At 43.3% G+C, this 23,330-nt stretch overlaps 1 protein-coding gene across 6 annotated transcripts; it reads left to right on the top strand.

The window, feature by feature from the left end:
* Positions 1–1,820: 1,820 nt before the first annotated feature.
* Positions 1,821–21,752, top strand: LOC108926164 (protein FAM193A-like). Of its 6 annotated transcripts, none has more exons than XM_018738719.2 (23): positions 1,821–2,101; positions 3,862–3,927; positions 4,528–4,773; positions 5,126–5,292; positions 5,372–5,539; positions 6,667–6,895; positions 7,197–7,321; positions 8,631–8,778; positions 9,148–9,219; positions 9,333–9,410; positions 9,535–9,647; positions 10,092–10,259; positions 12,095–12,224; positions 12,971–13,123; positions 14,100–14,351; positions 15,609–15,816; positions 16,327–16,599; positions 17,186–17,453; positions 18,151–18,337; positions 18,763–18,996; positions 19,680–20,394; positions 20,836–20,917; positions 21,456–21,752. In XM_018738719.2, exons 1-23 carry the CDS (start codon positions 1,976–1,978, stop codon positions 21,547–21,549), a joined length of 4,302 nt encoding a protein of 1,433 aa, XP_018594235.2. In that variant the 5' UTR covers positions 1,821–1,975; the 3' UTR covers positions 21,550–21,752. The 6 variants fall into 6 exon arrangements, with proteins under 6 accessions (XP_018594235.2, XP_018594232.2, XP_018594231.2 ...); XM_018738716.2 differs by having other exon boundaries at positions 1,821–2,191; positions 16,330–16,599; XM_018738715.2 differs by having other exon boundaries at positions 1,821–2,191.
* The last annotated feature ends 1,578 nt before the right edge of the window (positions 21,753–23,330 follow it).

The following is a 23,330-nucleotide window of genomic DNA, read 5'->3' as shown; positions in this document are numbered from 1 at the left end:
CTCTGAGCCCATTCTTGTGAGACTTGAACCTCTATTTCCTCCTTGATGACCACTTTCCTTGTTTCCTCCATCGGATAAGAATTTAAACAAATTTGAATCTGTGCTCCTCGCTCTAGATTGGCAGCCACACAGCAGTTTGTTCCACTAGCACAGGAAAAAGTGGGAGTGAAGGACAACAAACACATAAATGGAATAAATGAAAACATAATCCTCCCAAGATGAGTGTGTAAACCCAGGACAAACACTCCACTGCAGTGATGAAACAAACTGAGGGGGGCAGGCAATTCTTGGGCATCTCAGTTTGGGCAGCAGAGCCTAGCCTTTGGCTACTCATCTCAGCTTCACGTAATTTGTTGACAATGGAAATGGAGCAATTAAAATTGCACAAACTGAGCAAACATGATTGCTATTATTAATTTGATATTGCATCCCAACCATCATAAGCAATGCAAATATCAAATTAACTTTAAAAATAAATAAAACAAAGACTAAGTAAGCATTTGATGCTGGTTAGTCTGAGATACAAATGCATTTAGGATATTCGACAGATAATCCTCTCAATTTCCCCCACGCCATGCATACAGCTTCATTATAGATCTGTCATGCTGCAGCGGTTCATTGGTGGAGGAAGAAATCATGGAACAAGCACGAGTACACAATTATTTATTCATGTTGTTCATTCATGTTTCCTCAAGACACACCTCATCAAATTAACAGCATGAATACTGTGGAGTTCAAGCTCAAGTGAAAAAAGATCTCATTTTATGTCTTTGCTGTTCTACGGTGTCTTTATTGTAAAAGACATACTTCTACCAATTATGGCTCCATCTGTTATTTGCACTGGACAGCTCTATCTATTTACAAATGAGATTGTTGAGCATGAGCCATAAATTCAATTTACTAACCCCAGCTGAATGGTCACAAGATCTGCATAGTATCCATGACTACAGAGTATCCACAGTATACGTAACTACGTAATACCTGCATCTCACTGACATGTCCTCTGCTGTTTGTCACATTCTATTGCACAAATGAATCATAAATGGAATGTGATGCCCAAGACATTGTGTGAATGCTTTGCTTATGTGCATTTTAACAGTTAAACAGCAGATGGTAGCAGAATTGTGCCTTAATAAGGGCATTATTAATTAATTACACTGATATTCTCACTGTTATCGATTATAGCCTGCCAAATTGATTGCACTGAGTTTTCCACAGGTAACGGTTAAGTAACATCGATTTACTTGGGATTTAAGAAGTGAAATTCTCTACCTTTATATTGTTTTCATTCAATCGTGAATGAATGAAAAGTGAATAAAATTTTAAAAAGGCATTATTTTTTTAAATTAATTTTTTTAATTGTTATTTTTATTAATTAAAAAAAAATTTAAAAAACATGTACTTAAGAAAATGAAGAATATTTCCCCTTTTTAAAAGTAACCGCCACTGCTCAAACTGATAGTTTGCCTTTTTTTTCTCAATGGATTTTTACATATGAGATAACATAAGATGTTAAAAATAAATTTTTTAGAAGTATTACAAAATAATTTCTGATTTATGTATTATTGAAAAGCTTGTTTAACAAAGTGGTTTTTTTTTTTTCCATTATTGAGCAATTATTTTAAGATGTCACACCCTGGTGAAATACGACAGTGCACAAAAAAAAACCACATTACCCATAATCCAAATTTGAGGGGACATGGCGAAATTCGGATTCGTCGAAAAAAAAACAGCACTTCCCATAATCCCATAACAACGCGAAGAGACGTTTTGATACGTATTACGCATACGTAACGTGGGTTACAGTTCCTATTGTAAGCCATATTGGACAGTTGTGTCGACTGTGTGGGAAGTCTTGACGGTGGCGGGGCTAGACTGTCGTGTTCAGACTCTACAAGTGAGGTTTTGGAGTCGCCATTGCGGCTGAATATCCGCTCTCTCTAGAGAACCGGTTGTCCGCGATATTCGGGGAGGAATGAGCCCAACCACGGACGCTAAACGAGGAGCTCAGCCGCGCAGGAAGAGCAAACGGGGCGGCGGTGGCATCGGCAGCCTGTCGGTACAGGCCGGGACTCCGGGTAGAGACAGCGGCGTTCGAACGGTGAACATCGCGCCCTCCGCGGTCGAATTACTGTCAGCCGATCGGGCCGGGAGCGGGACCTTTGGGAGAGTGGCAGCAGTGAACGGAGAGGTACGCTGTGTGTGTGTGTGTGTGTGTGTGTGTGTGTGTGTGTGTGTGTGTGTGTCCGTGTGTGTCCGTGTGTGTCCGGGACGGACAGCTCCAGGAGGTCGCAGGGGTCTGGGCTGGAAGTACACCGATAGTGAGGCTTGTGTGTGTGATCATGGACACCGGCGCCAGCCAGTGCAGCACCGACCCGACCGGCTTCTTCACTCAGTCAGTCGGCACTGAAAAAAGACCAACCGAGCGCCTCGCCTCATCATCATCGCTGTGTATCAGCAGCGTCCGAGTCGACACAGCAGCAGGGTCAGGGACGAGGAGAAGCAGTCAAGCAGCAGCTCACACAACAGCTCCAAACTCCGCTGAGGATTAAACAACCGTAAATCGACTCCCTTCGTGGACAATGAGCCAACAACTCCAGGGAGTGTCATCGGTCAGCAGGCAGCATCATCAGTTATCCAGCGGCACCGATCAATACGACCGCGGATCAATAATGGCGTTGGGAGCCGCGTACCTGGTCGGTGCTGGGCCGCCCGGATCATGTCTGTGGGCCCTCTGGGATTTTCCTGTGGGCGAAGAGCAGTGCAGGAGATCACTTTAACGGTGGCAAGCAGGGTGTCTCGGTGTCACCTGTTCTCAGAGCGATGAGCTGATAACGTGGTCCGCGCCTGCGCTTGTGGTCCTCGGCGATGCCAGGGCTCCGTGGGGCCGACGGCTTGGTGCGATGCTCTCTCCTATTGCTTTGCGCTTCCGCCTTGCGCTCTCAAGGCCGGAGCTGAATTCCACCTTCTGCTCTAGTGCCCCCCGTCAGGGTACTTGCCCTCTGTTGAAACAGTAAAAATTACCCCGTTACGTCAATGAGTAATTGTAAGTTTTAGTGGCAAGCTGCTTGCCAGAGAAAAGCGTCCGATGAATGTTAATAGTAATAAATTTCACCTTCGTTTTAGGGAACGCTTCCTGTTGGAGGTGTATAAAGTTATACGTGCATTATACTGTTATTGGTCATTCCAGTTTTAATGAAGTCAAGAATGTTAAAGTTGTGGCCCTTGGCTCTGTGTTCCTAGATCTTCCTGCAACGTTCATGTTGAGGAGTAACATTTAGCTCTGTGTAGTGTTACCAGCCCACACACCTTATTCACCAAGGTGATTTACACTACTAGATACACTACTTACACTGGGTCACTCATCCATACATCAGTGGAACACACTCCCTCTGTGTTGCTAACACACTATGGGGGAACCGAAACAGCATGTCTTTGGACTGTGAGAGGAAACCAGAGCACCCGGAGGAAACCCAGGCAGACGCAGGGAGAACATGCAAACTCCACACAGACTGAGTGGGGATCGAACCCACATTCTCTCGCACCACCCAGGCGCTGTGCCACCGTGCCGCTGTACCAACATCCATCCATCCACCGATTGACTTATTCAGTATCATTAATGTGCTGTCCAGTGCAGAGTTGCAGTGATCCAGAGTCTATCTCGGAAGCATAGGGTGCGAGCACACCTTCCCACCCCCACGCACACATTGCACATGCAGCTCCTCCCTACCTTCAGTGTGTACAGACATTACAGACTGCCCCAGAGATGCAAGTGATCCTCAGGGAACACTGTGAACTGTCAGGAGAAAAAAAAAAAGTTAGGTTTTTTTTTTGGTTTGTGATGTCATTTTCCCCCAACAGACACCAGTGAATTGTACACAGTTTACCGAAGGCCTCATGCGTTCGCAGTTTGCCGGGGCCCTGCAGGTAATTCTTCGTTACACCTGCTTTGGACTGTGACGATGCTATAGGGGCACGTTTATATATCATGTTTTAATAGTGCAGCCTTTACAGAAAGATGAGTTTGGTGTCGTGATTGATTTTGTGTATTTGTTTGTAGTTTTTGTATATAATTTTAATTTTAAATACTTTGCAGGTGACTTTTTTCTTTGCATATAGTCTGTGGGCTCAGTTTTTGTGTGTATAAGAATATATTTTGTGTATAAAACTGTATATACACTTTTTTACGGTTTAGTTATTTCCGTATTTCTGTATTGTTGGAAGGTAGTTTTTTGGTATGTTATCCTTTTTGTTTGAAGATGTACACAGCTTGTGTAGTTATGTTTTTGTTCACAGCATGCTCTTTATATATTTGTATCTTGTTAGTGGGGTTAATTTTTTTGTATAATTATAGAGAGTTCTTTGCGTATGATTTCTAGGGTTAATTCTTATTTACAGTTAAGTTGCAGGTGTGTATATTTAAAAAACTCAGGCAGCATTTAGATTTCTTTCTCTGATCACTTGACATTTTCTTACTCCGACTCACAAGTGTGTACGGTCCTCATTTTGCCGGACGGATGCTCTCAGATGCCGTTCACCTTTGGGCTCAACCAGAAGGCCCCGTTCCCCTCCGAGGCGCGCTGCTTGCTCTGCCGGGGGGAGAGGAAAGACTCCTCATCGCCAGACTGTTGGATCACTGGCTCCACTCCAGGGGGCTTCTTCGCACCTCCCAAAAGTACCAGCCTTCTTCAGCTGCCCCTGTGGGTGTGTCACGATTGCAGGAGCGCTGTGGGGAGGGAGGAGCGCCACAGTGTCACGGAGCACACTCTGCCGGTGAGTCCTCCGCAGTCTCTCTGTCATTTTTTCCCTCAATAACATATGTACTAATGGTAAAATTGCCAAATTCATGTCCCTGTTTCAGACTCTGGTACCCTTGATTGTGGTACTTACCTTGAATTGATAGAGTAAAAATGACCCTACCGTATATCTGTACCCTACACGGTAAATCAGTGTAAGTTGCTTAGTGTACAGATCTAACATTGAATGTGGGCTTGGAGTAACGCATTCGCTAAGTAATAGTTACTAAAAAATAACCTTCTGTGCTGTGTACTATGATATTTGTCAAATATATTTGTATGTCATCTGAGAACTTAAGTGATGTTTTATTGTCGCTGCTTTGGCACAGACCCAGGACTTCCTCTTGCATGTGCCTGTTGGAACCAGCGGTATGCTGTCAGAGTCCGTCGCACCGGGTCAGCTTGTACCCACGGCAGCAAGTCTGCCGACCCCGGACTCCAGCTCTCTTCCTGCCACGGAGGGGCCATGTAGCTGCGGCAGCTGTAGCAAACAAAGGTGGAGCAGGAGACACCGCGGCACAGCAGCCCCATGCAAAATGCCATTAATGCAAATGTAACACGATTGTATCTCTCAGGGAAATGTCTGCTGATGTGGAAAGGGAGTCCGTTCTTCTGCATAAATGCTGGTCGGAGGTGCGATACATGGTGAGGTGTATCTACCGGCAAACGGGAACCCCCCTGGCTGAAAGCCAGGATCTGCCTCAAGACCAGGAAAAGGAGGGCATGAAAGAGCTGGTCGACAGGTACACGCAGCTTTCGCTCTCATCAAGCAGTGGCTGCAAGTGATCCAGTAGTTACTGGTGTCACAATGCACTCAAAGGACCCAGGTTTGAATCCCACCTCCTGCTGTAGTACCCTTTACCAAGGTACTTACCCTGAATCACTCAGCAGTATAAATAGGTAAATCGGTGTAAGTACATTAGCGTTGTATGTTGCTTTGGAAGAAAGTGTACATTTCTGCATTTGGCAGATGCTTTTCTCCAAATTAACATAGAACTCATGCTAAACAAACGCGTGTCCCACAAGAGAGGGTTTAGGTCCAAAAAGTGATCATTAAAGCACTTTAAACTTTTTTTTTGATAGCATAATTTCCCTTGCATACATTTCTAATAGCTGCGTGTAGAAATGACCAACAAATAGGAGAATGTGTAGGTAAAAGATAAAAAAGCAGTAAAGAACTAACTTGTAAATCTGACAGTAAATTGGGAGGAAAGTGGGTCTGAAAGAGACAGGATCTGAGACCCTCCTCGAATGCTTGGATGGATTCAGCAGTTCTGAGAAGCATAGCTCATTTCATTGCATCGGAACCAGAATTGAGAAACTAAACTTCTAGTTTTGGACCGTCGTGAGTGGGACCATCAAGCAGCCAGAGGTGGAGGAGCACTCTAATTATATGAGTGATCTTACACACAAACTTTCTGGATCAACCTTGGATGATAGACATGTCTGAATGGAATGTTTGGCATATTTACATTTGTCTGATGCTTTTCTCTGAAGCAACTTAAAATGTTAAGTTACCTACAGTTATTTACCCATTTATGCAGCCAGCTAGTTTAACTGTAACAATTTAGGATCAGTACTTTGTTCAAGGCTATTACAGCTGGAAGTGGGATTCAAACTTGTGGTTTTTGGGTACAAAGACGACAGCTCCAGTACGCTACTTGCTAGCCCATGTAACTCGTTGAAGCAGTCTAGTTTTCTAGAAAGAAAGCACATCTTGGCCAATGGAAAGAGATTATCTTGTCTGTACCGGATTGCAAAATGTGATCAAATTGGTTCCCAGGCTGTTCTGTATGAAGGGATCCTTCTTATTTTTTTAGACCTGGTCCCAAGCAGATCTGGGGTAAAAGGTTTTTCCTCGGCTCCCCAGGCTCTGCAGAAAAGACCCCTACCAGCTCTACCAGCGGCTGGAGCAGCAGGCACGCGAGTATGTGCTGGAGGTTAGGGACCGCCTGCTGAAGCACCTGCCGCCGGGGCCCAGGGACCCTGCGGGGGAGCGGAGCCGCCCTGAGGCACACCATTTTCTGTCCGTGCTGCTGGTGGAATACAGCGCACTGTGCCAGGCGGCCCGCACCATCAGCACCTTCCTGCCCACGCTGGTGAGGACCCCTGGGGACAAGCCACCAAAGCACAAGCATGCACTGAGACGAGAGAAGAGTTTTACATGGTTGCTGCTGGATTGCTTAGTCAATGCTTTCAGCAGATGCTTTAACTGCTCCCGGGACCACAGCAGGACACCTTCAGATGAGCCGTGTCCTTCGTTGTTACGCCGCCTTCTCCGCTGGGCACGTTTTTCTCTTTAGCGACAGATGCATATTATAGCTGTATGTGGCACACTGAGCGCAGTGTAATGGCTTTAGAGGGAGTGCGCTCTGGTCCTCATGTTGCTCTGCTTCGCAGGAAAACCAGCACCTGAAGAGGTTCCACGTGACGTGGGAACTGCACGACAAGCACCTGTTCGAGAAGCTTGTATTTTCAGAGCCCCTTCTGTGCAATAGCTGGCCGTCCCTGGTGGCTCAGCTCAGGTAGGATGTGTTCGAAGCACATTTATTTTAAAATAAATAAATAAATAAAAGGAATAAATTTAAAATGCACAGTTTGGCTCTCCAGTGATGGCAGTTTTACACATCTGGCTGAATCCAGCTTTTTAAACTTACTTATTTAGTTTACACACACACACACACACACACTTTCTGAACCGCTTGTCTCATACGGGGAACCGGAGCCTAACCCGGCAACTCAGGGCGTAAGGCTGGAGGGGGAGGGGACACACCCAGGACGGGACACCAGTCCGTTGCAAGGCACCCCAAGCGGGACTCGAACCCCATACCCACAGAGAGCAGGACCCGGTCCAACCCACTGCGCCACCGCACCCCCATTACACCAAACAGTCAAGGGTAAAATAATAAAATGTTATTGTTTTCAGAAATATCAGTAATTTTAGTATCATTTTTCCCCTAGGTCTTTTTTGTAGCCAACACAGAGGTGTGACACAAACCATGTGCACTTGTACTAACATTTATGTGTATTTAGTTGACACTTTTCTCCAAAGCTACTTACTGATTTGCGTTTTTATACAGCTGGGTAATTTTTTTGTATCAATACATGGTAAGTGTCTTCGTCAATAGTATTGCAGCAGGAGTGGGATTTGAACCCAAGTCCTTCAAGTGCAGACTGGCGAGTTTAACTGGTAACCCACCTGATATGTTTCAGGGGACAACTTGTGGTGCAGTGGTTAGAGCTACTGCCTTTGGACCCAAAGGCAGGGGGTTCAATTCCCACCTCCAGCTGTAGTACCTTTGAGTAAGGTACTTACCCTAAATTGCTCCAGTAAATTTACCCAGCTGTATAAACAGGTATACATTTACATAATTTACATTGTAAGTGCTTTGGAGAGAAGCATCAGCTAAATGAATAAATGTAAAATGTAAACGTTCTTATAATCCAAGGACCAAGTACGACCCCACCTCCTGCTGTAGTCCCCTTGAGCAACATACTTACCCTGGTTTACTGCAGTGAAAATGACCCCACTCTAAATATTGTAAATAGTTTTAAATGCAAACCCCACATTGTAAGACATTTTGGATGAAGACCTCTTCTAAATAATGGTTGGTAATAATTCAGTGTTGTTGGCAGGGACATAACCTGTAATAAACACATTAACTGTTTCATATTCTCTCGTGGTGCAAGATGAACACTAGGTTGTACAGTAAAGTGTGTGCCCAAGGAAGAACCAGTTTGACGTTTGGTTAGTGTGCCCTCTGAAACAAAGCCGAGGTGACAACGAAAGGGCCCTTCTCCCTTTTTTTTTTTTGCTCAATTCTGAATGTACAGGCAAGGCGCATCCCCCCAGTACTCCTTTGGAGAGGGCGTGTATGCAACACTGCTGCAGCGATGCCAGCAACTGGAGCAGGAGATGGCAAAAGTCGCTACCCAGTGGCTGGAGTGTGAAAAGCTCATCAATGACTATGTGGACCAGCAGGTGAGCAGCTCCTTCGCCTCAGTGGGCAAAATTTTCTGTCATACCAAGTCCAAGTTAGGTTATTTAAAATGAGTTTGATGTGCGCTAATGTATACATGATCCAAGAGACCACAGAAAAACAGGAGGTATATCGGTTAGAGCTGCTGCCTTGCAGCTGATGGTCTCGGGTTCGAATTGCACCTTCAGTTGCTGTACCCTTGAGAAAAGGTGGCTACTCTGAATTGATACAGTAATTCCTTACCTATATTAATGGGTGCATAATTGTGAGTATGCAGCATTGTAAGTCACTTTGGAGAAATGCGTCAGTTAAATGAAGTAAATAAGAAGATCAATTTTTGTAAATTCGAAAATTTTATTTGTTTCTATTAGTTGCTTTTTAAAGCTGAGGGACAGAACCACACGACTCAAAGGACTCCACACACGTCATTAATCAGCAGAAATGTAAGTAATGACAGATGTTGGATGCAAACCAGAACATGTTAAGAAAGACCTTATTACTGTCACAATAAAAAGGAATAAAATGTAGAAACATTTGAAAATCTTGTTTTTTGAAGACATCGTTGAAAGCAAAGCATAGAACACTAAAAGATGACTGGGAGTTCTTTAAACAGCAAAGGTTTATTGAAGAACAGGTAAGATTGTTCCAAGATTAAAATTTGATTGTAATGTTAGCATTTTAACATGTATTGTTTTTTAGCATGTATACATGTAGCTAATTTTTTTTTAAATTCTACATATCCATATTTTTCCTTCCAGCTAACAAACTCTAAAACATCCCTCATGGATGGCGGCTTCACTGAAACGGTGAGAGACGTGCTGTCGTCCAGGCTGAGTATTCCAGACTGTGCTAACTGCAGCTGTCGAAGAAGGTACATTAACCACACTTACATCACCTCTATTAAAAAGCCCTGTTTATACAAATTGCCGTGCATCATAATAGCGTGAAAAATACAAAGGCCTATTAAAAGCAGAACAGTGTGTGTGACTTAATTTTCTGTATTCTGAAGTTCTTTAACATTAAAAATAGAAATTGTGGTAAATTTAATGGTTTATTGTGGAAAAATAGGGTTCTGGCAGTATTTCAATGACTAGACAGTTGCTGGGAGTGGGACTGGAAAATCTTGTCACCAGATTCATCTTCTGACGATCTATGGGGGGAAAAAATGACGCAAAGCACCTTTAACTTAATCCTAAGTATTGACAGTATACAGTTTTGGGAAGGCAGATGTATTGTTCTTAATTCTGTCGCTTGCCAGTTGTTGTTGTTGTTGTTTGTTTCTTTGAGAGAACAGTTTCTGACACCTTATACTCAGGTGCACCTGCGATGACTGCAGTCTTTCACAAATCCTGGCCTGTGGCGCTACAGACTCCCACATTGAGCCCACTGGGTCCTTCTTGTCTGAAGAGCACCACCCTGCCTCTGGCTCCCCCATCACCCATCAGCATCCCTGCATCCTTCGGAATGACTGCAGCCCGCCTTTGTACGTCCTCCTTCGTTGCAGTTTTTGTCAAGCGGGAATCGACAGAGCACTTTGGTTGCCGTGGTGTAAAAAGGCCACCTGCACAGGATAGCTGTACTAGATACCATGTTACCATTTGCATACCCCTCCAGTTTTACTCCACTGAAGTGCTGTGCACACCCTCCTGATCTGTCTGTTTACACCATGGATGATTTCAGAACAGACGGCACTTAACTCCAGACCCGGCAAACCACAGATTCATAAGAGGTGCTGATATAGCATCCGTTCAACATACAGTTCATCTGCACATGACCAGACCTCAGGAGACTGTATATTGGAATGACTGGACAGTTCAGGGCAACATTATGTGATTTTCGGAGATTTAACAGATTTTGATGGGAAGATAAAGAGCAATGAAAAGTAATCCACAAATATGTTGAAAAAAAAAACAAATTTGCATAATTTAAAACATACATACATACATTTTCAGAACCGCCTGTCCCATACGGGGTCGCGGGGAACCGGAGCCTACCCAGCAACACGGCGTAGGGCTGGAGGGGGAGGGGGCACACCCCAGGACGGGACGCCAGTCCGCCAAATAGTTGAAAATTATTTGTGATTTACTTGCATAAATCTGAGTAAATGGTTTATAATAAATGTAGATTTGCTAAGGAGGTGTTGTAAATGTAAATCTTCCAGCATGGCATCAGGGTCCTGGGTAATTGTTCTGTCTGCAAAATAAAAGCAAAATTAAGGGGGGGTGCAGTTTCAGAAGAATACAGTTAGAATACATAACATGAAAAATATTTTTGGAAATGCAGAAGAAGAATAAATTGTTGCTTTTGTTGGAAGTGATCTCTTTTTAGTTTGAAGATCTCTGGAGTTTCAATAGCAGGGCACAAGAAAGCTTAAAAAGTTGGTTTACTACAGTTTTCACCAGATGTTATCCATCACAAACGTGAATGCATTTTCAAAGTGCGTATGACCGCACTGATGTCAGTGCGCCTGTGTGTCCTGTGTGCTTGCACTCACACCCACCCCAGCACGTCCCTCTTTGCTATTTTAATACAGCCTGAAACTTGATTATCGGGATGTTCTTAAAACAAAAGCTAGTCAAGGCCTCTTAGTATTCTAAACCTAATTCTACAGAAAAATACCACAATTTGTTATTCTAGAACTCTCTACAGCAGATCATATCACAGGCACACAGGAAAAAGCATATAGAGATAAGTACCATATAGTAAAGAATAATTAAAAGTAAACCATAATGATCAAAAGTGAACAGTAACGTAAGGAAGAGTGAATAATAAAATTCTGAAAAGTAAGTACAACATATTCTTTCCAGAAGCCGCCTCCCTTTCATTAAGAGCACCAGCCATGTTTCTCCCTAGTGGTCGATAGTGGGCAAAATGTAACGCAATGTGTTAGAATAAATAATAAATACGATTTTAAAAACCCAGATAGTCATGTGGGTCAGATGCATGACAGGACTGCCCTCCTCTTTATTAGTTTTGCTGTGTTTTATACATGTTGTACACATGTCTCGCTATGCTGGAACAGAGGGACTGAGATATGGTCCCGGTCAGCATATGACCATTAAACCTGAAATGCAGGAATGTGTTTGGATCCAGACTTGAGAAACCTGGATCAGGCCTTCTGGAACAGTGACACAACTGGCAGCATTCTTTCCTGATACTTACTAGTAAAACATGGTATTTAGTGAGCCAGATCACTTGCTTTGGATGGATTTGTTTCTGGCATAACTCAGACTTTTTTGCTGCTATTGTATGCTCTTCACTTTTGCCTTTTTTTTTTTTTCTGTAGCTCACTAAAAATAGCGCTTAATTTATTTTCAGCGGCAGCAACGGTGATGCTCCCGCGCTCCCAAAATCATTCGCCGACGTGTACCCGCTGAGCAACTACCCCCGCATGGGGTCCATTCTGAACGGTGCATGCAGAGGAAAGGAGGTGGTTCTGAAAGATGAGGTATGGGCCAAGTCTGAGAGATTTCTTTTGAACATTTACTTTAAAACCACATGACTTCCAGAGAAGTTCCATACTTTCTAATCTGACGTTAAGAATGTTACAGGACCTCAAGTGTTTTCGAGGCAATCATTTTATGGTTTGTTTATTCATTATCATGGTTTTTTTCTTCACTTCTGTTTTTCTAAAATTTGAATTTTTCTTGGAGTGAATACGACCTGTACGTGCACTGCCAGCCAGTAGGTGGCAGTGAAACGTGTTCAAACGGAACAGGAGTTTGGGAAGGCCTTAAAAGATGATGAGTGTGTTAATAGGATGAAAAGGTCAAAAGTCAGGACTGAGTATGATGGGGTTTTTTTATTTTCAGTAATTTTAATTTTAATGTAACTTGAAGTTGCAAAAATATTGTCTTTTTCCCTAGATATAACAGAGATTTTTACAAACTCTAATTTGGGAATAAATCCAGGGATGTCTGTATTACTGAGCTTTTATTGACTGATCAATAGATGTCTAGTTTCAGATTGGTAAAGTCCAAAATATGGTGTTGTATCTACTTGAATGCAAATCTGTTTAGGTAGGAATACTGACTCATGTTTCACAAGCAATCCTTGTCATTTACAGGTTACAGACGTCGCCACTTCTGACTTGTGTTCTTTTTCATGTTGTCGTTGCATCCAGCACAATCTCTGTGGTGCTCATTTGAGAGCCAGGTTTGAATAAACCCTCTTCTTGTCCTTTTCCCTTTGCAGTCTCCGCCAGTCAGCAGGAGCTGCAGCTCTTCCGAGGCCGATGAGGAGGAGGGCAACAGGGAGAGTAGCGAGGAATCTCCCCCAGGGAAGAGGAGCCCCATGAAGGACAAGTTGAGAAATGGAGGAGACCCGCCCTCTTATCTGAACCAACAGGTGCAAACCAAGTGTCCGCCTGGTGCGCAGTTTCACAGAATGTTCTTGAGCCGATGCCATCATCAGGTGGATTTTGTTAATTGCATTAGTAAGGTAGAAATACAATAACACTTGCATTTCTGCTTCGGTTTACACTGGGTCCTCCTGTTTCGAATGTGCAACTTACATATTTTTAAAGACAATTTATTTACCTGCGTTTCTGTGGTTGACCATTAATTGGCAGTACAAAACACCTAAACAGTAGGAATGTGGAGCTGGATTAATTAGCTATCACAGTATTTACAGTTGTCATCTGATGTTTGTCAGTATCGGCAATCAGTAGCAAGATGAGGAGCTTTGCACAAGTTTATGGTATGAATCAGGTAACACCAATAGGCAGCACTGAATGTTTGGAGGCAACATATCTTTGTGTTCTAAATGAGTTTTAATGGTAATGTAGCTCAAAGTTAGTTTTATAGAACCTGGCCACCGAATAAATCAAAGTATGTCTCTGCTGCTATGTTATTTTTAGCTAAAGCATTCAACAAATGGCTGTGTTCAGACAATCCTTGCACAGTGAAACAAAATAAAATAAAAGTCTTATGACAGGCTTGTGTCCTGTCCACCATGTTTCCTGCCTCATGCCCTGTTTTTTCAGGACAGGCTTTGTCACAGTGAGGTCCTCCATTGCATGTATGGTTAATGAAACTGGAATGAAAAATTGTCTCACAGCAAATTTTATAGCTTTATGCGAGGTTTTGCAGAAAAAAAAAAAAACAGATGTCTGCTATTATGCTTTTATTTATTCTTATGGGGGCTAGATTTCCAAAACAAATGAAGTAGCGAAAATACTTCTGTTTGCAGTTGTGTTCATAAATTGAAGACCCATTTTTTCCTTTTTGTGCGCAGGTGTTTTTTTGGAGGCTGATTTTGCTTTTCAAAAAGCCTCAAAAAAACTCTTGACTCTGAATCACAGAGCTGTGTTCACACTCCGCAGGCTGAGCGGCTCCAGCACCCGTGCGAGTGCCACGTCTGCAAGCAAGAGGTCCCTGGTCCTACCGGCACCGCAGGGTCCCTCTCCGGCAGACTGCATGCAAACCCCCATTTCTTCCCAGAGAATACCTCACACCCAGCCCTGCACCTCTACCCACACATCCACGGAAAGCTGCCTTTGCACAGTGCGGGCCATTTGCCCAGGCCTCTCCTCTGCCCCACTGCCTTCCCAAACACTTCTTTTGCACATAGCAAGGTGAGGCCTCAAACACAGGCATGATGGTGTCCTTAACAGGGAACCCCTATTTTTTTATTTATTTTTTTTTTTTCCTTTTTTTAGTTTGGTTAAATACAGTTCATCCATACATGACTGACCTCGACTGAATGAGTATTGGAATGACCACACAGTCGGGCCAGTGTGTGTCAGTATCATTTTTAACATATTCTTCAGAATTTCAAAAAAAAGGAATAATCAGTTAAAAAAAAAAAAAAAAAACTGTTTATTTCAATTTTTGAATGGATTTAACGTGGGTAAAACTTTTAACCGTAAAACAAATGTTTTATTATAAATTATAAATGTACATTTGGTAAAGAAGTGACGTAAACACTGTCATCTTCCAGTATTTCATCATGATCGTTAGTAGTTTTTCTTTTTAGTACCCGGTTTATCAGTGAAATAAAACCCAATGATAAAACAATTAAATTGTTTTAAAGAATTAAATTCTAATCAAAATTGGAATATTTCTTAGTGTTTATATTGATTTTGAAACATACAACTTTCAGTAAAAAAAACTAAAGATATTTCTTTCACATTCAAACTTGCAACGACTGAGCTTATTTTTGAAAGCAGGCTCATCTCATTATCAGTCATTTTTCTCTTTAGTCACGTTGGTTGGTTGGTAGGATACTGTGTGATCTGAAGCAGTTTGCAAGCATACCACTGTAAATTCAAAACACAAAAAAATTACATGCCCAACTGAGAAGGAACCATCATATACATGTACATGACACTTTGTGCGGTGCCACTTTTTGCTGTCCTCCCCTTCAGCTATTTCAGAAAATATGAAACACTCAAAGGTTATGTATATGATACCTTTTCGTTACAGAACCCCATTCCCACCATTTTTCTGCTCATGTAATGAACTATACTAATATGAATGTACAGTACGTTAATATTAGTGCTCTACACTAATCATTGTATGTTTAATTTTAGCTTCTGATAAGTTAATAAATGTAATATTTTCTGGATAGAATTTTCACTTGCAATTCTCAAATGCACCTGTAGGTGTCAGGCTATACCAAGCTGTATACATGGCAAAGACAAAGCATAGTTTGTTGCAACTTCTGAAGCTACTTAGTGCAGAGGTGGTGCTCTGGCCTTCCTGCTTCTTTTTTGCAGATCCATTCCTGCACACCTGTGCACTTCAAGTGAAAAAGTCCAGATGTGTGTATTTATCTAGCATTTAATTTGTAACACACAGACTCCTCACGCTCTTCAATTGTCATCCTCCAGATGCTACCCTCAGTCCTATCATCAGACCGCTCAGGCAAGCAGCAGACCTTAAGCCCCTCACTGCCAGAGCATGTCTACCAGAACTGTTTTACGGCTATGACACCCTGGGGTCGCAACCCACACTGCCAGCCGCTGAAGCTAGAGAACATTTGGGACACGACTCTGAAGAGCTGGAACCCCACATCCTTTTTTGAGGAGCCTCTTCCAGGTGAGGGCATCTCCAGGAGCTGTTACACATCATTCCTCTGTAGGACTTCAGAACATGGAGAGTTTTCCTCCCCTCCAAGTGGAGCAGGATAAGGAATGGCCAGCGTAAAGGGGGGGAGGGTCATGAAGTTTTATTTTTTTATATTTTAACTTTGTAAACAAAGCAGTTACTTGCTTAATACGATTTATATACTTAGCTTTTCTCCAAATCTACTTAGTTTAAAACTTCCTACGATGATGTACCCATTTATACAGCTGGACAAGTTTTGTTGTGTCAGTTCAGGTTAAGTACCTTGATCAGTGCTACTACAGCAAATACGGGATTCGTTTGGATATGACAGCTGTAATCACTACATCTATTGCTGCCCCTAATAAAGTGCTGTTTATTCAGGATGAAGTCCGGACCCAACCCCACATCCACGCATGGCTCCACGCTGCCGTTGATCTAAACTCAATTTCTTTGTGTTATTTCCAAAATGAATCTGAAGTTATTTGGATCTTTCCCTCCCAGAAGGCGTAGACTCGTACAGACCAGCCCTCCTTGAAACACCACTAGCCACCCCCTTTCCATCATCCACCGACGATCCCCTAGTACCCCTTGAGACCAAAGAGAAGAAGAACGTGAAGAAGAAGCACATGTACGGCTTGCAGGAGGTGATCCCAGAGGCCAGTAGGGTGGTGATGGCCACGTCCTCGGCCACTTCGTCTGTTTCCAGCACGGCCACCACCGTGCAGTCGAGCAGCAGCCAGATCAAGGTTTCCTCGAAAAGGCCTGATTTGCTAGGTGCGGGATGTGTCTTAAGTAAACAAGCCTCTGAAATAGAGGCACCAAGCTCTGGGCAGTATAATTCCTCTTGTTATGTCTTATCAACAACTGTGAGCGTCCTTTAAATTTTTCATTGTTTTCGTTCACATTTAGATTCCCTTTAGATATTTTTTTAAAAACTATATTACACATTACAGTCCATGAGTTGTTATACTGGCTGCCATGTGTTGTTGCTGTACTACATTTACCGAAGTTGTGCAACTACAGCAGCGCCACATGGCAACCAGAATTAGAAGTTAAAATCGAACACAATTTAAAAATTGTTTGTACTGAATCGTGTTCCGTTTTAGTTATTGGTACTATGGTACAGGGAATCAAAAGTGTTTCTTTTTCACTTCAGTGCTTTTTATGTAATTTAAGTTCTATTTATTTGGATATGTGCAGTTTCCCTGTGCTATTAACATTTTGAATATATTTTAATTTTTTACATATTTTAATTTATTAAATATTAATATACATTTTATTAAGAACATTTTGATTGGTTCATCCATCTCTAGAAGGTGCGGTAAGCATGCAGCCCCTTGCACGCTGTGCTCTTTTGCAGGTGACATATTTCACAGCGTTGTTAAAGAAGAGCACAAGCACACAAATACCGCTGCATCGAGAAGCAGCCCCACTGGGCTCTGTCCCCTTCCTACCCTCAGTGCACCATGTTTGTCCTCGTCCTCGGCCCCACATCTCCCTGCCATGGACCCACAGCGCTCACCCAAGGAGGCGTCCACAGCCCCCGGCTTCCTGGACGCTCACTCCGGCCTCCTGCCCCTCTCTCGAACCGAAGGTTCAGTCAGCAGCGCTCCTCCAAGTGTGTGCAGGTGAGTCGTAATGGGCGCAACCCTATGGGACATCTGTCACTCACGTCAAGAGGAAGAGGTGTGTGTGAGTGTGAGTGAAGGGGTATGTCTTAGTTCATCCTCAAATGATCACATTAGTGACGGGGTACAGTCAAGCGATTGTGCCATCATTACAGGACACGGTATTCTGTTAATCGGTTTGGCCTCACCAGTTTAACGATTTTGTAAATAAAATGTCAGAACATTTTTTTTCTCCCACATTTTATCAATTAACCAAACGCTGAAAAGAAAAAACCACTAACGATCGTGATGCCATGTTGGACGCTGCTGCGTTTGCTGACCAAATCAACATCTTTAATAACTTTAAAGCAGCATGCAAATTATTTTTTGTAAACAGTAATAATGGTGACGTTATAAAGGATTAATTTGACAAATTGCTTTAACGACTAGTCTTCATTATTTTTGAAATTCTGGAAACTACATTAAAATGTAATGTTGTGATGCATTCAACTGTCCAGTTATTCCAATGTCCAGTAACCTGCAGGCCAGTCTTGCGCAGCTGAGCTATTGTTTTTTAGTACTTGTTACTAGTTGCACAGAAGACGTCCTGCGGCTACCGGTGCTACGCAGCCGTGCCCTTCTGTTAGACTGGTGACAGGCTCAATACAGTTCTAGCAATATCTCCTTGCTAATCGCTCTCGATTGCTTGTGCTGGCAGCGACCCAGACTGCGATGCCCATCGTTGTGAGGGGAGCGGTGCCTACGACCACCGGGCGTACGATGGAGAGGACAGTCAGGACGAGGACAGCTGCTCGGAACACAGCTCCAGCACCTCCACGTCCACCAACCAGAAGGAGGGGAAATACTGTGACTGCTGCTACTGTGAATTCTTTGGCCACGGAGGAGTAAGGAGCTCCTCATTTTTCTGTTTTAAAGCAGTCCGTTTTCCTGCAATCATCTCTGCTGATTTCTTACGTCAGTAGGCTTATATGTTGTTGTGCTATTAGGCAGCAGGTGGTGTAATGGTTAGAGCCTCCACTTTTGGTCCCCGAAAGCCCCAGGTTCGAGTCCCAGCTACTGCTGTTGTACCCTTGGGCAAGGTGCTTACCCTGAAATTGCTCTAGTAAAACTTCCTCTACTTGTAAATCAGTGTATGTAGCTTAGTACTGAAGTCATTTTGAAAAAACATCAAAGAAATAAATGTAAGTCTATGTTGTGATGTTACCACTGCTTCCTAAATGATGGGACACAATGAAGAGAATTATGTAACAAAAATAATGTGGGTGGTGTGGATGTTACTGAAAAGCCTTTCTGACATTTCCTATGCCAGCCCCCAGCTGCACCTACGAGCCGGAACTACGCAGAGATGCGGGAAAAACTGCGCCTGCGGCTCACGAAGAGGAAAGAGGAACAGCCGAAGAGGGAGGACCAACAGGTTGTGGACAGGGAGAACGTGGAGGACCACCGCAATGTAGACGAGCTTCTGCAGTTCATAAACAGCGAGGACGCTAAGCCCACGAGCAGCTCCCGCGCTGCCAAGAGGGCGCGGCACAAACAGAGGAAGGTGATTACCGCTTTCTTCACTTCAGATATCACTATTTTTGAGCGCTCCATCATTACGCCGACTCCTCAACTTACGAACGCATTGTAAGACTTTGTGTTTCAATAGTTAAAACTCCAAGTTTCATTGCTGTTAAATAAAATACTATTTAAAAAAAAAAAAAAAAAACTAAATTTGTTTTCTTCGCCACCTTGTATTTAATGGTGATTATTGATAGATTAATTCCATAAACGTGTAACATTTGCTATCTTGCAGTCGATCACCAGCACTCACTGATACTAGACACGCGCACACACACACACACACACACACACACACACACACACACACACACAATGACTGAAACCGCTTGCAGCGGAAGATTAATTTAAAGCCAACCCACGGTCCTCTTCTGCGTATGTGTTTTACTGCCAACTAGAGGTTGGTCACATAAACACAGGGTGTGTTAACTGTTCGAAACAAAGAACTTTCAGAAAACAGACTGGTGGAGGAAATGCAATAAAAATAAAGGAATAATCTGGAAAAAGTATATGTCTTTAAAAATGTGTAGTTTTTTGTATATGGAGACTCTTTTTTTTCTTTTTAAATCTAAGTTTTAACACATTGATACATCTCAGTATTTACTGTGACCGTTCACATTGGGGACCTTTTGATCAGTGCCATGTGTTTCGCTGTCCTTGTCCCAGATGGAAGAACGGACCCGTCTGGAGGAGGAGGCCCGGGAGAGGGAGCGCCAGGAGCTACTCGCCAAGGATCGGCAGAGGAATGATGAGGCCCTGAAGCAGGAGATTCTCAGGCAGCTCCAAGCAGCCAAGAAGAAGCGGAAGGACCAGACTAGAGAGGCACCGGGCCTGCAGAGTCCGCGACTCTTGAAGGAGTCCGCTCAGCACGCCCTGGAGAGCCTCCTGAATGGCAAGGCTGAGCTGCTGGCTGAATCCACCATGGGGAACGGCGACAGCAACCGGAACCACTTAAGGCAGCTCCGCCAGCTACTAACTCAAAAAGCAGGCAAGGACAAGCTTGTGGAAGTTCTGCCCATTGCCGAGTCACCGTCATGGGTAGAGCTCAGCAGTCGTCCAACACAGTCCAGTGGCCTGGTTGGCGACGCGCCCGCAGAATCGGGACAAACCCCAAAAATGACGGAGGCGGTTGCCCCGCTGATGTCCAGTAATCCCCCGCTTGAGACGAGGCCCCTTCCTTCGGGGAGCCTCACCTCCAAGAGCAGCTGCAGAAAGCAGACAGAAACAGTCCTGCTGGGGGAGAAGATGAGCCCCGTTGTGGAGGCCACGCTCGAACACGAACAGCGGAATGGCAAGACTGACAGTGCTGAGTCCCCACAGCCCAAAAACAAGGCTAAGAACAAGAAGAAGAAGAAAGGAGAGAAGCTGAATAGTTACATTGGTTAGCACATGTCCCCCCTTACATACACAAACACACACACACAGACAACCCACGTGTTCTGTTGATTTTTGCAATAATTATTGCATTAATTCTAATTAATCCATGCATCTATTAAACAACTGGAATAGTTCTCTTGTTGGTTGAATAGCCAATGACACAATAACCAAGACAGCAGGTGAAGAAGTGATTTGAGGTGTCACCTTGGTGTCACTGAAGGACCTTGGTTCAATTTACTGCTGCCAAGGTACTTACTCTCAACTCACACAGTAAAAATAACCCTGCTGTATAAATGGGTAGATCATTGTAAGTAGTTTAGTATACTAATATAACAATGCCTCACTTTGGATAAAATTATAAGCTAAATTTTTGCTAATGTGTGCTTTTTTATGTCCTGTGAGTGATTGCTTCCATGTTGTGTCTGTTTGTTATATTGCGTTGCAGACGATGTGTTCCTGCCCAAAGACATAGACCTAAACAGTGTAGAAATGGATGAGACTGAACGGGAGGTGGAGTACTTCAAAAGGTACGCATTGTTGTTTTTAGTGACGATGCTCGGCCACAGGTGTGCCTTTACACACTCTTATTTCTCTCATTTCGCTGTGTCACTCTTTCGTTCCTTTTGTCTGCACAGGAGTGATGCAGCAAATACAACACTACTTGTCACGTTTCTTAATGTGTTATTGAACTGTCTTCGGGATAGAATAGTGAATAAAATAGTGGTTCGAACTGATTTCTATTCGAAGGACCTAGGTTCAAATCCCTCCTTCCGCTGTGTCCTACCCTTGGTCATCATATTCCAAAATTTCCCAGAAGCACTGGATAGATAGATAAATGTAGAGTGTTGAATAATGTTTTTGGGGTTCTTCAATATCTTTGTTCAATAACTGATCTAGTCTAGTTTTATGAAATTGATTTATAGACCATAGACTTGACGTAATTTGTTGCAAAGGCCTTCAGGTTATGCTCGTTTCATAATGTCACTTCATAAGATGTTTTTACACAAACTGGGTTTGCTCCTCTTCCTTTATTTTCTGCTGTTTCTTCCCTCTCCGCTTCCCCAGGTTTTGTCTGGATTCTGCCAGACAGACGAGACAACGGCTGTCAATCAACTGGTCCAACTTCAACTTTAAAAAGGCCACTTTTGCTGGACACTGACGGCGCCCCTTTCCGCGATGAATGCAATGACCCAGTCCTGCTGCATACAGCGCTTCCCACGGAGCAAATGCTGCCTTACCTTCTCCATGCTGCACAGGCCTTTCGTGAACTCTGGCCTGATATTTATGCAGAACTTAAAAGAATTTAAAAAAATAAAAAAGGGGAAAAACCCTTTCAGATTTTCACAACTTTGTGTGTTCACTTGACATTGCATTTAAGTCATTTTAAGGCTTTAAATGTGTAATACATTCTTAAATTCAGCAAAGCTGTTGGAATAATTTCTAGCTGTTTTTATTATTCGTTTGTACTTAGATGATACCTGTTGCTCAAAGTATCTTACAATGCCACATGTACTGAAATGGACTGCTTAATATTGTCTACCCGTCCGTACAACAGAGCAGCGTCTCTCACATACACAAGCTAGCGATAATTCCGAGTCATCAGTTCACCTGAAACGCATCTTTGGGCTATGGTAGGAAACCAGAGCACTTGAAAGAAACCCATATGAACATGGAGAGAACATGCAAAGTTCACAATGGCGCTACTATCTGCAGCACTGAACTGCCTGCATGTTTGTTATGTACATCAGGCGCTCTGGGTTCTGTACTTGGGAATGTATACAGACAGGTTCGGTGATATGTTCCAGGTATGCTAGTGAAAGCACATGCAGACATGAGTGCTTGGTTGGATTCAGACTCACCAAGTCACCATGAACCCCCTTAAAGACAGCAAGAGTAAGAATAGATTCAATAAATGTATTTATATTTAGTTACACTTGCCACCAAAAAGAGCATAGTTGGCATTCCCATTGTTGTACATAATAAAGTAACTATTTAGTGTGTTTATGCTACGGGTTACATATGGTCCTAAAGCAGGGCTGCATACTGTGCGGTGGGCTTTTCTAGGCCTCTTGACACCTTGCTTTCCTCTGTCGGCGTTTGCAGAGTAGCAGCTGGGCATCAGAAATTATCACAGGCATTTCAAAAACACAAAGGGTTTCATTACACATCTGAAGATATCAACCATGAGTGTGACACTGTTCAGTTGCCCTTTTAGCTGTGTCAAAGGATATGCTGAAATTACTACTTATTTGGGAATACGCTGCTAGACGTGCCTGAATTCTTTCCATTCCTCAAGGTAACTAATTCATCAGTCTTATATTATTGGCTATTACTCATATTGCTCCTTTGCGTAGTTACACATTTTTCTAACATTTATTGATGATTTCAATTCCACCTGTTTCCCTGTATCCGTTCTGAGGCCACAGTGGGTCACAAATCATTAGTGTAACCAACGCCGTTGTTCATTTCATCGTAACCGTTGACCCCGCTGCTCTCGCCTTCGCCGTTCTCCCCAGCCTTCCCATCGCCGCCTTGTCTCCTTTCTCCTTCCTGGAAATTAAACAGGCCATACACACACGTGCACACATAGGGGTGGGTAACGGTCAGGAATTATATAAAATGCTGTTGGACGGTAGTAAATGTAGAATGTGGGAGGAATGACAAAAACAGCTCTGAGGTGGTGTGTGATTACCCAGCATGCCGAGTGGGTGAGACCACTAGTCTGGGTGGTCACTGTGACATCATGCAGTTTATTTTCATTGCTATATTTATTACTGATCTTATTTTTCAAGGTCTCCAACCGCACAGGTCGCGGTTTTCCCGGAGGAGGTCAGCGTTAGGGAACAATCAACAAGACTCACCTGAACGTCACCTTTCTTCTCCACGGTGTCTGGCTGCTGTCCTTCGGTTCCCTCTCCATCTGCACCTTCCTCTCCTCCA

Source organism: Scleropages formosus, chromosome 3 (assembly GCF_900964775.1).
Source record: "Scleropages formosus chromosome 3, fSclFor1.1, whole genome shotgun sequence".
NCBI classification, from domain to species: Eukaryota; Metazoa; Chordata; class Actinopteri; order Osteoglossiformes; family Osteoglossidae; genus Scleropages; species Scleropages formosus.
The sequence above is the reverse complement of the archived record's forward strand: the minus strand, read 5'-3'. Positions and strand labels throughout refer to the sequence as shown.

What these genes read in the sequence shown, in the direction of transcription:
- LOC108926164 (XM_018738715.2), top strand. Translation starts at nt 1,976, where the DNA reads ATGAGCCCAACCACGGACGCTAAACGAGGAGCTCAGCCGCGCAGGAAG. An exon ending in AGGTGGTTCTGAAAGATGAG is followed by an intron (nt 12,225 to 12,970) that starts GTATGGGCCAAG and finishes TTCCCTTTGCAG; the next exon opens with TCTCCGCCAGTCAGCAGGAG. An exon ending in GAAGCTGAATAGTTACATTG is followed by an intron (nt 20,395 to 20,835) that starts GTTAGCACATGT and finishes ATTGCGTTGCAG; the next exon opens with ACGATGTGTTCCTGCCCAAA.